Here is a 15,932-nt window from a genome sequence, read left to right as displayed (position 1 = left end):
GAATACTTTGAGGGGTGCAGTTTTTATAATGGGGTAATTTGTGGTGTAATTCTAATAATGAAGACCCCTCATATCCACTTCAAAACTGAACTGGCCCCTGAAAAATTCAGATTTTGAAAATTTTGTGAAAAATTGCTGCTGAACTTTGAAGCCCTCTGATGTCTTCCAAAAGTAAAAACTCGTCAATTTTATGATGCAAACATAAAGTAGACATATTGTATATGTGAATCAGTATATAATTTATTTGGGTTGTCTATTTTTCTTATAAGCAGAGAGCTTCAAAGTTAGAAAAATGCAAACTTTTCACATTTTTTATAACATTTTGGAATTTTTCTCCAAGAAATGATGCAAGTATCAACGAAAATTTACCACTATGTTATAGTAGAATATGTCACGAAAAAAAAATCTCGGAATCAAATTCAAAAGTAAAAGCATTCCAGAGTTATTAATGCGTAAAGTGACAGTGGTCAGATGTGCAAAAAATGCTCTGATCCTTAAAGGGGTACTCCAGTGGAAAACATTTGTTTTACCCTTCCATTACTTTTTAGCAGCTGTATGCTACAGAGGAAATACTTTTCTTTATGAATTTCATTTTTTTGTTGTCCACAGTGCTCTCTGCTGACACCTGATGCCCGTGTAAGGAACTGTTCAGAGCAGGAGAAAATCCCTATTACAAATCTGTGCTGCTGTGGACAGTCCCTGACACGGGCATCAGGTGTCAGCAGAGAGCACTGTGGACAAGACAAAAAAGAAATTCAAAAAGAAAAGAATTTCCTCTGTAGCATACAGCTGCTAAAAAGTACTGGAAGGGTAAAGAATTTTTTTTTAATAAAGGTAATTTACAAGTCTGGTTAACTTTCTGGCACCAGTTGATAAAAAAAAAAAAAAAAAATATATATCTATATATATATATATATATATATATATATATATATATATATATATATATCTATTCCATCGAAAAATGGGCTTGGTCCTTAAGGGGTTAAGGCTGTCGGGTGTCAAGAATAACTTTGATCAGATGCTGGGACATGCTGGAATTCAAAATCATTCCCATTTCTCCATCATTAGGGAGAGTAAAAAAAATATTTTAAATCAATTTATATTTAAAAAAATAAAGAAAAATAACCTCTAAACTAAATTTGCTCCAACTGTCATCAGGGACCCCACGTGCCTTCCCAGCGGGAGTGGCTGACTACAGTCCTCCCCTCCTATTGGTTGTGTTCTCCTGTCTCCGCTGAATGGGGGAGGTACCAGCGCAGCGCGCCCGCCTCCCTAGTGACGTCACAGCAGCGGCTGTGGGGAGGCGGGAGACACCTGAGTTCTGCCAGTCGCCCAGCAGTCTGGGCAGAGAGAGGAGGTGGGTTAACGCCGCTCCGGCTTTTCAGTCACGGGATTCCCCGCACAGCGCTATCTGAATTGGCTGAGAGCAGGATGGACGATGCCGCCTCAGTACTTCCTGCAGCCTCCGACCTCCAGGAGCCCAATTCACGCGTGCACTTATGAAGGAGACCCCGAGACAGGTGCAGAAGACGCGGCGGTAACTGCTTGATACTCCGGGACAGAGAGTTTTCCTTAGAATGATTTCTCTTGTGCTTAGAATTAAGAATGCCAACCATATGTGAGGAGGAACGACGGCACAAATACTGATCCCTGCCACCCATAATAATCATACCCATAGAAATCACCCCAGAATCTGGAAAGGGGTCTCCAGACAGGGGAGGGGGTGTGAGTGACAGCTGCTTCTCCACTGAAACCTGTCATCTGAGGAGCCCTAAATGCACAGTCTAAAGAGATTCTCATTCTGCCAACAAGCTGGCATTGCCAGGATGAATGCCCAGAAGACATGATGTGACCACCCTGAGGAGCAGTGCATGGACCCCACTGCAGATGCATCTGATCTTTGCCCTAAATGCCAGTGTGCAGCCCCCCTCCCCATAGAATCTGCCCATCATACCGATGCCATCCTGTACCCTGTCTGCAACCTATGTGCAATAAAATCCCATCTCTACCTTGGCAATAACATAAGCAATAATCTCCGGAGAAGACGAGACTTTGCTATCGACTCCTAAGCTTCTATACTGTTGATGTCGCTATAAATCCGTACGTATAGCTGCTATACGCTGACAGCTGATGGGAGAACGAAAGCTGCAGTAAAGGATAACTAGACGTTTCGTTTTTTATCTTCTCGCTTTAAGAAAATTCAGCTTCTTCTAATAATAGACAGCCATCCCGTAAGGAACAAGCCTTGTGCGTTTCTTGCTGCTCCCCCCCCCTCGCCTTTAGACAGATTTCGTATTGCTAATATTTTCGTCTCAATAATCACGACCTGCCTTTATTTTTCTATAATTTTTTTGGCCTAGAATTGTTTTCTTTGATTCCTTTATTTTTATATCAGGTTTTGTATGTTTTGGACGCAGTGAAGCCAATTTAACTCTTGATTTGCCTTTCTTTTATACAATCGATGGATCAGTAGAGGTGTCACATGCCGGACAGATCCCTTTATTTTTTTTTCATCAATGCACATTATCGGTAGATGATTTGTTACTGATTTTATTTTTCTTCTCCAGATATATTTTATTTTTTTTGCTATTTCCTTTATTTTTGTTTCTTCCTTTGCACAATGATGGAAGTACCATCCTGCACGAAAAAAAGTCTCTCGCTGTCTCTTCCCGTGCCGCGGGAGGGACAAGCCACCCTAAAACCTCCACAGCATCTATGGAGGCAACCACGGACACCCATCAGAATAAAACATCGGGGTTACTCAGACACGGATCGCCACCCTCACCGGCAGATGGAGAGAGCCGATGCCATGGATACGAGCGACCGTCCTGGCCTAAGAAAATCCAGAATGTCCTGGCCGTCATCTTTCCACGGGACCACCAGCAACAGCCATGCAAGCCATAAACACCGGTATGTAATCGCTTCACTTAGAGTTCTACTTTAATTCTTGTAGTCAACAATTCTAGAAATTAATGGTAAGTGTCTTCATTTTCAAGAAATTTCAAGCTATCTACTGTAACGGTCTAAGTAGTTTTCGTAGACTATAGTACTTTGTCTGACTCTGTAGTAATTGTAGATGACGTAATCTGATGTGTTCACGACTCAATATCATGTTATGTAAAGTGGGAACAGGAATTGTAGTTGTACTCCCTACTACTTGGTTAACCATGTTGCCTTGTATGGGAGGCCAGTGGGACAATCCTAACCAACCCAAAAGGCCAATTGGCTAAGAAAGGCGTGTAGAGTAAGGGAATCTCTCTATATGTTTTAAATACTGTGTATGAAAGGGGGTTGTCTAACTCCTCCATTAACAAGGACCCTTAGGGTAAGGTCTCATGGACATCGAAATCCATGTAAAATCCACATTCCGTAGATTTTATTTTAGCACTTTTCAATGCAGATTCAGTGCCAGGCAGCCAGGATACACATTGTTTCCACTAAGTGGGGCTAATCGGCGTCCAAATCCATGATCAAATACCTTCCATCCTGAGGATCGTTTGGTTGCAATACAATATTCCTGATCCTTCTCTTCCCCAAAATCTTCAATCGAGGTGTCAGGAGAGGACCATACACATTAGATTGTCTGCTGGTCCCTCCGAAATCACCATGTTTGGCCAATGCATATAAAATGTGTGTGACCAACTTCCCTGATCCTTTTTTTTTTTTTTTCCCTCTAAAGGCAAGTATTGGTGCATGATCCAGTAGGTCCATATAGATATCGATATAGATATCAGTACCTGCAAAAACCTCATGTCTTTACATAGCTTTAGATCTTGGTAGGAAGTCAAAGGAGACCTGGATTTGCAGGGCAGTGTCAGGGGTTGTGTGGCAGCCTGAATAACCAAAATCACTTAGAGCTAAAACATCCATTTATTCATATCCTTAAAAACTCCCATAATATTCAAAAAGACCAATTATCAAAAAAAGCTGAAAAAATATTAATTAATTAGCTTCTCCTATGATGAACACCTGCATATCCCAACATGTTTTCCCCGTGTATCCTGTAATGTACAGTGGTTCATCAAGGGATTACAAAAAACAAGTGAAAAATATACAAATATGCACAAAGATTGGGGATGATATTACAAAATAGCACAAATAATTTGTAGAATATGATAAACCTATTGTAAGCACGTGACAGTCAGATGTTAAAGCATAAATATGCACAAAAAGTTAATTACGCCTTCACATAGAAGGAGAAATATAGCTGGACAAATTGCTTGTAGTATCTTCTTAAAGTTGCCAGTCCTCCATATAATAGTATACAAAAAATACGATATCAAAAGGTGTTTCACTTGTTGATGAGCACCTTCCTATAGATCAAACAGGCCGTATTCCTCTGTATATTTAAGGATGCCAAGTGCAACCAGAATCGCCACACATGGGGGCCTTGGGATAGATTATGACCACATAGGCTGACTTCAATTCCCAATATTCACAAGACTGGGTGACCCAAAAAGGTTTTCAATGTCACACAGACAGCGCAATTTTATGTGTACACCAGTTTAAGGCAAACTGTCGCTAGCAACAAATTCCCAATCCGGCATTCACAGAGATAACATGTCCGGCCAATCCATGCCGCAGCCACCTATCCCTCAAACACGCGTGGCAATGGGGAAGGTGGGAGCTATGGGGCTGATACGCACAAATATTGTACAACAGTCTGATTTTCCCATGGTTGGATTGACAAAATTCAGTACACTTAAAATGGGTTGTACCCAGGGGTAAAGTACTGAGAAAAAAAAGTGAGGGAACTCACCCAAGATTTCTACTGAAGTGCTGGTCCTGCAGGACTTCTGCTAATGGGAACGGTGTTCCCGCTGTGGAAAAAGTGCAGGAACTCAGTTCCCACATGTTCCTGCAGGACTTGAGCCCTGGTTGTACCTGAGGACAATCCCATTTCATATGCCAAGTGAAGAGACTGTTCCTTAGTGGGCCCTGATGGCACAATTCCCTAAAGACATTTCTCTGTTTTACCTATTTGTATTGAGCCCAAACCAGTAGACCAGACTGTCTGAAGCAATTGGGCATGGAAACAAATAAGTAGTGAAATAGTGTACGTATAGTAGAAACTAGTGGTACTTTCTCTCTAGAAAATGTTTAACCTTTGCTGATGACATTTTCCAATTGATGGGTTGCAATGACTTGGATAAAATCCCTTTTCATTGTTTTAAATGATTTGGTTATTATTCCGACCACTAGTTATCGATCTTTTGCTTTATATCTTTTTTACCCACATAGTGTGAGGTTGTGTAGTTTTAAAGGGGTTTGGCTTATCAGAAACACCCCCATTCAGAGTGCAATTACCGGCATGATTACCCAGGGTCATGCTCCTACATGTTTTCCTTGTGGTGACCCAGCTGTTGTGTGGAGTCTTACAATGCTCCCTGGGACAACATATTCAAATGAGCACTCTGACAGAAAGGAGAAAACTGTCTCTTTAGTGCCACCTATAGGTAGCAGGGGTTAATTTAACAACCACTTTAAAGAAAATGTAGTTTATCTGATCCTATTTTTTTCCATTAATGCTAGAGGATTTGTCAGACTGATCCCATAGACATCTGATTGTTTGCAGATCGATATAATCTGATGCCCATCATCTAATGTCCATGATTGGCATATGATTCCATGTGCCTGTATAGAACAGTGATTGCCCACACTGTTCCACATCTTAGGTCCTGTCTTTTAATCACTCCTCTTTAGATGCTGTTGTTAAAGGGGTACTCCGGACCTAAACATCTTTATCCAAAGGATAGGGGATAAAATGTCTGATCCCGCAATCTGTCATTCAGCACCCACCTTTGCGCGTTCTCTACAGCACTGGAGGCTCCAAGTGTGCAGCGTGACGACCACACAGAAACAGAAACTACCCACCCCCCATTCCCGTTAATATGATTTACATATCTTGTTGGCAAGCATTTTTAGTCTCTTTTGTTTCTTTGATGGTACTGCAAAACTATGGTGTCAGGCAGAGGGTCCAACTATTTGCCATACAGTGGTCCAATTTAAGTTTGGTCCTACCAGAGTTTAAAGAACAAAGCTCATGGAGTGTTAAAGGGGTACTCTGGTGAAAACCTTTTTTTCTTTTAAATCAACTGGTGCCAGAAAGTTAAACAGATTTGTAAATTACGTCTATTAAAAAATCTTAATCCTTCCAGTACTTATTAGCTGCTGAATGCTACAGAGGAAATTCCTTTCTTTTTGGAACACTGATGACATCACAAGCACAGTGCTCTCTGCTGACATCTCTGTCCATTTTAGCAACCGTGCATAGCAGACATATGCTAATGGCAGCATGGTGGCTTAGTGGTTAGCACTGCGTCCTTGCAGCGCTGGAGCCTTAGGTTCAAATCCCACTAAGGACAACAATAAATAAATAAAGACTTATTATAATTATAATAACGTCAGCAGAGAGCACTGTACTTGTGATGTCATCAGAGAGTATTCCAAAAAGAAAAGAATTTCCTCTGTAGTATTCAGCAGCAAATAAGTACAGGAAGGATTAAGATTTTTTAATAGAAGTAATGTAAAAATCTGTTTAACTTTCCGAAGCCAGTTGATTTAAAAGAAAAAAGGTTTTCACCGGAGTACCCCTTTAAAGGCGCATTGCAGGAAGAACATATACACAGTTTTATGCCTAATACAGTGCCTGAGAAGGACACAGGAATATAAAAAAAACACTAAAGACAGGAGTCCAAAGGTTCTGGTAGTATGTATAACACCATGTATAAGTTCTTCCCAGACTGTTCCTGTAAAGCATACATCCAGCAGTGGTCAGTCTGCAAGATATCTGTTTAAATCCCAGGCAGCTTCTAAGCCAAGACTTTCCCCGAGACAATTGCGAGCTGGAGATGCATTTGCCAGAGGTGCCATAGACTTGCATGGGACTTTTGGAAATACATATCCAGATTTCGAGAGTGACACAAAGAATTCCCATTTTGGTATTTTCTGATTCCCTTTCATTCTTTGCCCTCTTCGATCCTTTATCAAAGAAATATCAAGGAATTCCCTCTTTGGTGATCTTTGATTTCCTGTGTTATGCTTCACCTCTCCAGGCCCTGAAGTGGGCATCACAAGCTGTATAGATTCTGCCTACAATGATCTAAAACTATAGTAAAAATAATGTCCAAAACTGTTAAGATTTTCCGTAAAATATTCCCGTTTCTGTATATGTCTTTCCCAGATATGACTTAGTCTTACTCTGGTATTACCTCACCCTCTACCCTGTCAATATCCGAGAGGAAGCGCCATTTCCTCCATGGGGGTCACTGATATTGTTATCCCCCAGCACAGAGGCGAGGCCCCATTGTGCAGCGTGTTGTTGGGGGAAGCAGAATTCTGCAGTCGGTGATATCACTGCATATTCTATCTTTGTCATTAGATTCATTTACTGCTCACATTTTTATGACAACTTCATCATTTTTTGTTTAATCAGCCACAGTAGGTTTGGTTGCATCTCTTTTCTATGGGTCTCATTTTACCATTGTCTTCTTTTATACTAGGAACTAGTAGTGGCTTGGGGCATATTATCCCTTTATAGCTCATGCCATTAATTCTAGAGTGACATCGACTGGAGACTGATTCTCACCCCCTATTTGTGTCATTACCATCCTCTGCGTTACAGCATTAGGCTGATCTAAGCCATACAATTCCATATGTACTATATGTACCCTACAGTTTTGGAGTTGTTTTATTCTTTTTTGTTTTGTGTCAAGTTCTGTCTTAAGTTCCTGTACCCCTGATTGGAATGTAAAGATGGTCTACAACACTTGTCTCCAACCCCTAGCAGGGTACAACCCAAGTGACTAAGAGGGATCTCTGCTGTGTTATAAGGTCTGGGGTATCACTGATGTGTAGTGGGAGCTATATTTGTATATTCGAAGGTCTGGAATGTCACTAATGTGTATTGGGGGCTACATCTGTATATTCTTAGGGTTAGGTATCATTGATGTGTATTCAGGGCTACATCTGTATATTCTAAGGTTTGGGGTGCAGGGACGGCTCTGCCTATAGGCAAAATAGGCAGCCGTCTAGAGCGGCCTCTCAACCAGCTACTTTTTCTATCACCCCCTGTCCTCATCATGCTGGAGGAGAAGGACAGGTAGCGATCCTCTCCTCTGACAGACATAAAGAACCCCCAAACCCCTCCATCCCCTCATCATGCCGGTGGAGCGCTGTGAGATCCACTGCACAGTGTGTCACCTCAGTAGTAAAGGGATTACATGAGGAGGAGGTTTTTAGTGTGCAACCCCAGTAGTAAGGTGGGGCATGTCAAAGGGTGGAGCCAATGGGCGGGGTCAAGGGGGCGGCAAAATTAGCTTTCACCTAGGGTGGCAAAAGTCCTTGCACTAGCCCTGTCCGGGTGTCGCTGATGTGTATTGGGAACTATGTATAGCCTGAGATATTGGATGTCACTGATGTATACTGGGGACTATGGTGGACATTTACTATTGGCAGCTCTCCCCATTTTTCGTCTGCTGGATTTTCTAAGTGGTGCATGCCTTTTTAGTAAATCCAGGAAGTCCGTGGCTGCCCTTGCGCCCAGTACAGAAATCTATGCCATCTATGTGCTGGCGTACATTTCTGCAACTTTTAGTCTCCCAAGCCTGAACAAAAGTCGTATGTAAGGAGGACGGACCCTGGCACCACCGCATCCATGCAAGGCCGAGCTCCCTTCCAGACTCCTACCCTCCCCTGGTATGAGCAGCATATATTCTGAAAAGTCACTCAATTTACACAAGACTTAAGTAATTTCTCTGCAAATTCTGTGACTTTTGGGCATATCATAGAGTTTTACTTGCGGTACCGCATCATTGCATGATAAAGTCTGGAATGTCAGTGATGATGTCACTGGTGCTCCTAAAGTGTTACACAAATTTCTGCAATCTGGCCAGGAATTCCCCAATTTGGACATGTTGCTACTTTGCTACCACATATGGATGATGTTACTTTAATGAGCGGTTAAAAATAACAGGAAAACTTGACTATAAGGTTATTTCCTGTGTTTGCATGAAGAGAGACAACTGGATTACAGCAGATAAATAACATTGGCGGCTTAGTCATCATCCAAACGATGTAATTTTTCGAAAGTACAGAAAACGAAGAAATTAAATAGCTATTCGGTACTCGCTTGGATGGAGGGGACGTAAAGGAAATATGAGTGACAATAACAGGTGCATAAAAGGTCAGAGTCCAGAAATAAAGAGAAAGATACTGCATGACCTTTTATAGAAGCGAAATGACAACTCCCAACAGGACTACAGCTCTCTGGATATGCTGGAAGTTGTTCAGGTTTCACAGCTCTAGTTTGCAATTTCCAAAATGATCAACTGACCAGAAGGCTAATCTATCTACACTAGATGTCACTGTATGTGATGTCATGTGTTCACAGTGATGACATCACAAATCAGGAGACTGCACTATATTATTTTCCAGTAGATCACTACAACTGTAGAATAAATAATACATTTTAGATACATCCAAAGTGTACAAAGATAGAAATAACGAGAGGCCACTCACCGCTTCTGTGCTCCGATGAACTTCACTTTATTCTTTGCATTAAAAAATGCCGTCAGGACAAGACGCCTGGATGGTGGTGCAATTACAGTGGCTGTTTCACACGGAGTCATGCTTCATGAGACTGCATACCTTCACCTGTGTGGGGGGAGGTATATACCTTCTTTCCCATGTGACACAGGTGTGTCAGAACATATATATAAAAGAATAGACTAAAACGTTAAAAACAAAGCACCATACACCTCCTCATGGTTAAACATACTTAAATCAGACCGATCATTAAGACCAAGATTTCCTAGAGCATGAATATTAACTATCCAACGCGCTTCTCCTTGCAGTTATAGCTTGCGTTTCTCAAAGCCTTCAGTGGGTAACACCCTTTCAAATGTAAAACCGTTTGCATGGGCAAACGATAGCGTAGACTAATCCTTTTGTTTTACAGAAAATGCAACCATTAACCTAACAACTTTTTAAAGCAAGCAGAAGATCTGTACAGTAGATTCTCAGAAAAAGGTTACCCTTCCAAAATTTTGGATTCAGCCCTTGAAAAAGCTAAATCACAGAGTCGGTTTTCATTGCTTTGGAAATGACGCATGAAAGTACATCCCAACACCAATGTTCAAACTGAGCGTTTTGCATTCACATTTAGTTCGATGACAGAAAAAATAAAAAAAACATAATTCACAAACATTGGTACATTATTCAAAATGATACCGATTTAATGCAAATTAGCAGTCAAAAACCTGTCATATCTTTCAAATAATCTCGAAGCATAGGAAGTACAGTAGTATGCAGCAAATTTTCCCAGAAAGATCATAACACCAACTGGTTATTAAAATGCCTCCTGGCAGGAAACTACAGGTATGGTTCCTGCGCTTGGTGCACATTTATGTGCACAGATAAAAACATTTCTGTAGGAGGCCTTCAGATTAAGGTAAATGGTTGCATTTGCTTTAAAACAAAAGGATTAGTCTATGCTATCGTTTGCCCATGCTAACAGTTTTACAGATCTCTCAATGCCGTTTTAGGGAACACATATACTCTCTAAAAACAGGGAAAGGATCCCCCCGATTCATTTCTCATCTGCAAGAAGTGCATGATAATGATCATACTTGCTTAAAAATGTTCGCAATTGAAAGGGTGTTCCCCGCTGAAGGCATTAAGAAACGCAAGCTATTACTGCAACGAGAAGCGCGTTGGATAGTTAAAGGAAAATTTGTCAGCTTTCCCTCCCCCCCCCCACACTAACCAGCGCTACTGGCTGGTAGTGCGGGGGACGCTGATCAGTTTGATGCCTACTGTGCCCTGATCTGCCCGGCTCATCAATATTCCTCCCCTCCCATCGATTCTCCCTCTTCATTACAGAGCGGGGAGAAGAGGGAGAGGCGGAGGGAGGGGAGGAATATTGATGAGCTGGGCGGCGCTGCGGCCGGCGGCTGCTGACATCAGAGTGCCAGTTACACCACCTGTGCCAGTTAGCACTTAATTAGCATATATACGGAAAAAGTGGCCTCTCGTTATTTCTATCTTTGTACACTTAGAATAAAATTAACCCTCTAGTGGGTTGCTAGAACTTTGCACTTCTGTTCGGATTGGTTCACTTTAGTTTGAACCCTTTGTAAACATAACTGTAAGTTCCAGCAACTTTTCAGGATAAACTTCAAGATAAATTGTGTGTACTATTTCCAACCCATATATGTGTATATGACATTTTCCTCCAGTTTTTTCCTCTCTAAGATCCGTCTCTTTTCAGTGGTCTCTGAGCTAGTGGGTGTAGACTAGTATTGTCTCCCATGCACTACTCATATACATCAAAGAGGGAACCCTGCTCCCCTATATATCTACAGCATACCCAAAAAAGCAGCAGCAGCATGGAGGACAATATAGAACAGTACCAAGCAGTGTAAGCTGTGAAACCAGTACTAGGGTAAGATTTGGTACTCATTGTAAACTCCTGAGGTCTTCTTGCAGTCTGTCTGCTCGTGGCTCTCTGTAGCTTCTCCTCCCTACCTACTCTCCATGTATCTAATCCCTCAGAGGCTGTTTTATCTTTTATCAATGGGCACTGTGGTACTCTGTGTGCCGTGTCATATATGCAAACATTTGTCCTATCAATGCCCCTGACTCTTTAAAATCCACCACCTTTAAACATGAAAATTTAGATTTCACTGAAGACATTTACAGTATCTACATTCGGTTTATGCCACAGGTTGTCCTGGCATTTGGATAATCCTTAAAAGGGTACTCCGTTGGTAATGTGGTTTTTTCCCTTTGCTGGCTTTCATGCACGTTTGCCTTACCCTGCAATATTGGAGGGGTCCTGGTCATCCGTGGGAGGGTAAGACCATTAGTCTCTGCCTTTTGTGCTGCTTAGAATTTTGTTCCGCCCCTTGTTTGTCCTTCTGGCGGCATCATTGTGTTTGATCCTTTTCTGTGAAACTTGCTAACGTCTGATGCCACCCTGCACTGGCCAATAGCTGATGCTACACTGCAACCGAACTTTCCTCATTCATCCCTACGCTTTTGCGTGCAGTGCAAGGAAGCATCACTCAACATGTAAGGCTTCAGCCAATACTCACAGAGACGCTGCGAGGGCTGCACCCCTAAAAGGAGTGGCTAAATAACTAGAATGAATATTCAAGAGGAGGGTTTGACCAGAATCGGAGCACGGGGAAAGGCAAGGACAGCATCTTGCACACCCACACACAAGTCACGAACACAACATGGCCACAAAAGGAGCAAGAAATGTGGTCGCCAGAAAAGAAGAACCTGAAAAACTACATAACATCCTGCCAGAACTAAAGGTAAGTTTTGCTCCAAACAGCTAGCGCTAAGCTCCGCAACACCAGGATGTTCAGATAACACATAGGACCGGTTCACATTGTCCCGAAACTTGCACAGCAGCGGAGTACTCCTTTTAAGGTTGCCTTTGATGTCCTTCTGAAATAAAAATAACAAGGTGGTCACCAGTAATATTTTTCTCCAACAAGGTCCACACAGTAGGGATGTAAGAAAAAATCGAATCGCACGATTATCGCGATTTTTCAAATATTTTGAATCTATCCTTTTGGGGATGTGGAATTTGTATCTCCTGACCCCGGGAACAGCATGTCCCGGGCATCAGGAGATGCAAGTTCCACATTTGTGGAGCCGGGCAGGCCGGATCTGACGCGCGGCGGTGCTCTGGGTGTACAGAGCGGGCTCTGACTCGTGCCCGCTCCGTACTCTGCAACTCCCGGCTGATTTCAGTAGCCGGGGACCGCTGATGCATCACTGCCGCTAATATCCAGCATGCGGTGCTCTGTAGTGTGTATGGAGCGGGCTCCAGACCCGTGCCCGCTCCATATTCTGCAACCCTCGGCTGTTCTCAGTAGCCGGGGGCCGCCGCTAATAGCCAGCATGCGGCGATTGCCGCGGCTGGCTATTAACCCTTTAGATCACCGCTGTCAAAGTTGACAGCAGCGTCTAAAGGGATCTGTGAATGCTCCCTGGTGGGCTAGTGGTGCCTGGGGGCCTGCAGCGCAATCGCGGGCGGGCGATCCACTGTGGAGGTAGCCGGAGGGCTTACCTCTGCTTCCCTGCTCTCCGTGGCTCTGTCATTGATAGAGCCTGGCTGGACCAGGCTCTATCAATGGATCGCAGAACAATGGAGTTAAATAGAACTCTATTCATCTGTCTGAGGAATCTAAAGATTCCTAAAAGTCTAATAAAGTGTATAAAAAAATAAAGTTTTCATAAAAGTGTAAAAGACATTGTTTTTAGACAGAATCTGGATGTATCGTCACCTAGACGGTATGGCGATATATCGGGATATATCGAATCGCCACACTGGTATCGCGATTCGAATCGTATCGCCAAATTCTTGGCGATTCACACCCCTACTACACAGTCACCATTACATTACATTATAATTAAATCTATCTACTAAATTATCAGACTCATTCTTAAATATTTTGTTTTAAGAAAATGACCAGGAGCTATTTTGTTCCTTCCCTGTCACTGGAAGGTATAGGGACACCCAAAGCTACTCTACGAGACCTTACTAAAGTACTTTTTTTTAATGAACCCAGTGACACCCAGTGTGACATGGTGTTAGTTCACTTTTTGATAGGGTTACAGATGCATGTCATATAGGCACTTTAGGTATGTGAGCACTTTCAGGAAAGATAATACAAGGTGTACTTTAATATACTTACATGCTTTGTTGGCACACTTGCACCCACACATTCACCATTATTGGGGCATTTGGGTCCTAATTGGAAAGGCTTGTGTCAGCAACCCACTGAATTCACTACCGTATAAAATAGTAGCAGTTTCAATGTAATCGGTGCCATTCCTAGTAAATGTTGATTGTTTTTAGGTTTGCTGTGCACAAATTCAGTGAGCATTAACACTCATTGCATCATTTCATGGCTGAAAAACTCCATTTCTGATTGACAAAAGTAGAAGCTGCCTGTCAAATATCTGTAGGGATGGAGACATTTTGTGAATCACTTGTCCTTTACGGGCAGTTAACATCTGGAACATATCTGATGACGCTTGCGCAGTGAAAGATACAGAAATAACTGATTACAAAAGGTGACTAAAATTCATCACACTTGCTTCTCCACTTTGAACCATGTGATGGACCCCCCCCCCCCCCCACAAATGGCCCTGTACTCTATAGAAAGGGGTGTCACATGAACCTTATGGATATAGCCATTGCTCAGCTGTGGATACTACATTAAAATCATAAAGACATATTTTTATGAATGGAACATTGTCAATCATACAGGAAATGCAGACTTGTGTTGGAGATGGGATAAGAGCAGGATATCTCACCTGGGGTCACAGGACAGTGTGTATACATCCAATTACCGTTGTGATGCAGTGGTGGATCCGTGTGTGTGTGTGTGTGGGGGGGGGGGGGGTTCCGTCTACGGTAAACAGGGCAAACCCCCCCCCCCCTATTTAAAATAGAATGTAAGGAGTGTAGGCTCACACATCTCTAGCTTGCTGCACACACCCCTGCAGGGATATTGGGGACCCCTCATCTATGGGTATAGCAGGCTACAGATGTGTTATCCTCCACTCCATACATTCTATTTTAAATGTTTAAATGACATGGCGCATTTCTGAGCGGTTGTAGCACCACTGTCAGGGGAATGGCCACACTGAGATTTTTGGTGCTGACATTCCCCCGTGTGAATATAGCCTTATAATGCCCTCCCGAGACTAGACTCTGGATCCGCCACTGGTGTGATAGGTGTTTAGTTGGCCAGGACATGGCTTATTAACAGAGGTAATAGCACATAGGACAAAGATGTGGACTTCACAGGGTGTTCTGGAGTAGTGTGTCTTCTCACATCACACCAGCCCCAAATCATATTTCTTTTAAGAAATTATATCTCCCAAACCGAGCAGCAGCAGGCATGTCATTGTGCCATATGTACACTCCCTACTGTTAGTCAATAATGGGTGTCATCTTGTCCCTTAACTGTATGCCTCCCCATTTTGGGTATAATGGAAGAGCTACTATGCTGCTTTTGTTAAAGCAGCGGCTATGGTCTGAAGACTAGGAAAGTAGAAGGGGAATCCTGGACGGAAGAACGGCATCTGGTACCATACACTTTACCAACCAGTCCTTATTTTTTTTTTTTATTACAATTATACACATATGCCGATGCCTATTTAATAGTAGAAACAATATCAGAAATCTTAGAAACAAAACATGGCCACTGCTGTCTGTTGCTGGCCTCTGTGGTAATGCTGGTGACTTGCTGCCCTTTGGATGTAAGCTTAGACTAGTGGGAACATCAGCACTTTGGCTTCTGCCATTTAAAAAAAATTTTTTTTTAACATTGGGACAACTCATTGATGGGAATGGGTTATGTGAAAGTCATTCCAGCCATTGTTAATTATTGTTTACCATGACATATGAATTTTCTTGCATGTTCAGTGATCAAAAATGGTTTCCCCACCACATATGATGTTACAATTCATGGATCAGAGGGAATATATCTGAAGGGGGTTCAGATCCTAGCATGAAGGGGTCAACATAGCCCCAATGAAGTGTGGGAACCAATGCCTGAAAAAGTCTAAAGCGGTTTCTCTGCTTTCTTTTTTTCTTTTTTTTATCTCTGTGGCACATCACACCAGCCTCACCACAGAGGCCAGCAACAGGGAGCAAGGGCCATGTTTTGTTAGCGTTTTTATGTCTATATTAGGGGTGCAAGACAACCATAGTTGTAATAATGCAAGGCAGTGTAGGCTTTTAAAGAAGGAATCCTTTGGTCAGAGTATTTTCTGTTAGCAGGGTTTTGCCCCGGCTCAGTTTACACATCCTAGGGAAGTGGAGTCACAGACAATTGATATCTAAATTGAGCCAGTGAAGCCCCGCCCTCTGTGCATGATTGACTGAATTCAGCAGAGGA

General features: G+C 42.5%; 1 protein-coding gene across 4 annotated transcripts in view; it reads left to right on the top strand.

The window, feature by feature from the left end:
- Nucleotides 1-15,932, top strand: part of PDE4A (phosphodiesterase 4A) — a 1,221,221-nt gene that overhangs the window by 879,412 nt on the left and 325,877 nt on the right. Inside the window, exon 1 of one of the 4 annotated variants that reach the window (XM_056570563.1) lies at nucleotides 1,950-2,913. The exons of the other annotated variants lie outside the window; for them this stretch is intronic. Within the exon in view, the coding sequence (XP_056426538.1) occupies nucleotides 2,624-2,913 (290 nt within the window). The 5' untranslated portion in view covers nucleotides 1,950-2,623. Of the gene's footprint in view, nucleotides 1-1,949; nucleotides 2,914-15,932 lie in introns of those variants that run through there. 4 annotated transcript variants of the gene reach the window in all.

This window comes from Hyla sarda, chromosome 4, assembly GCF_029499605.1.
Source record: "Hyla sarda isolate aHylSar1 chromosome 4, aHylSar1.hap1, whole genome shotgun sequence".
NCBI classification, from domain to species: Eukaryota; Metazoa; Chordata; class Amphibia; order Anura; family Hylidae; genus Hyla; species Hyla sarda.
The sequence above is the reverse complement of the archived record's forward strand: the minus strand, read 5'-3'. Positions and strand labels throughout refer to the sequence as shown.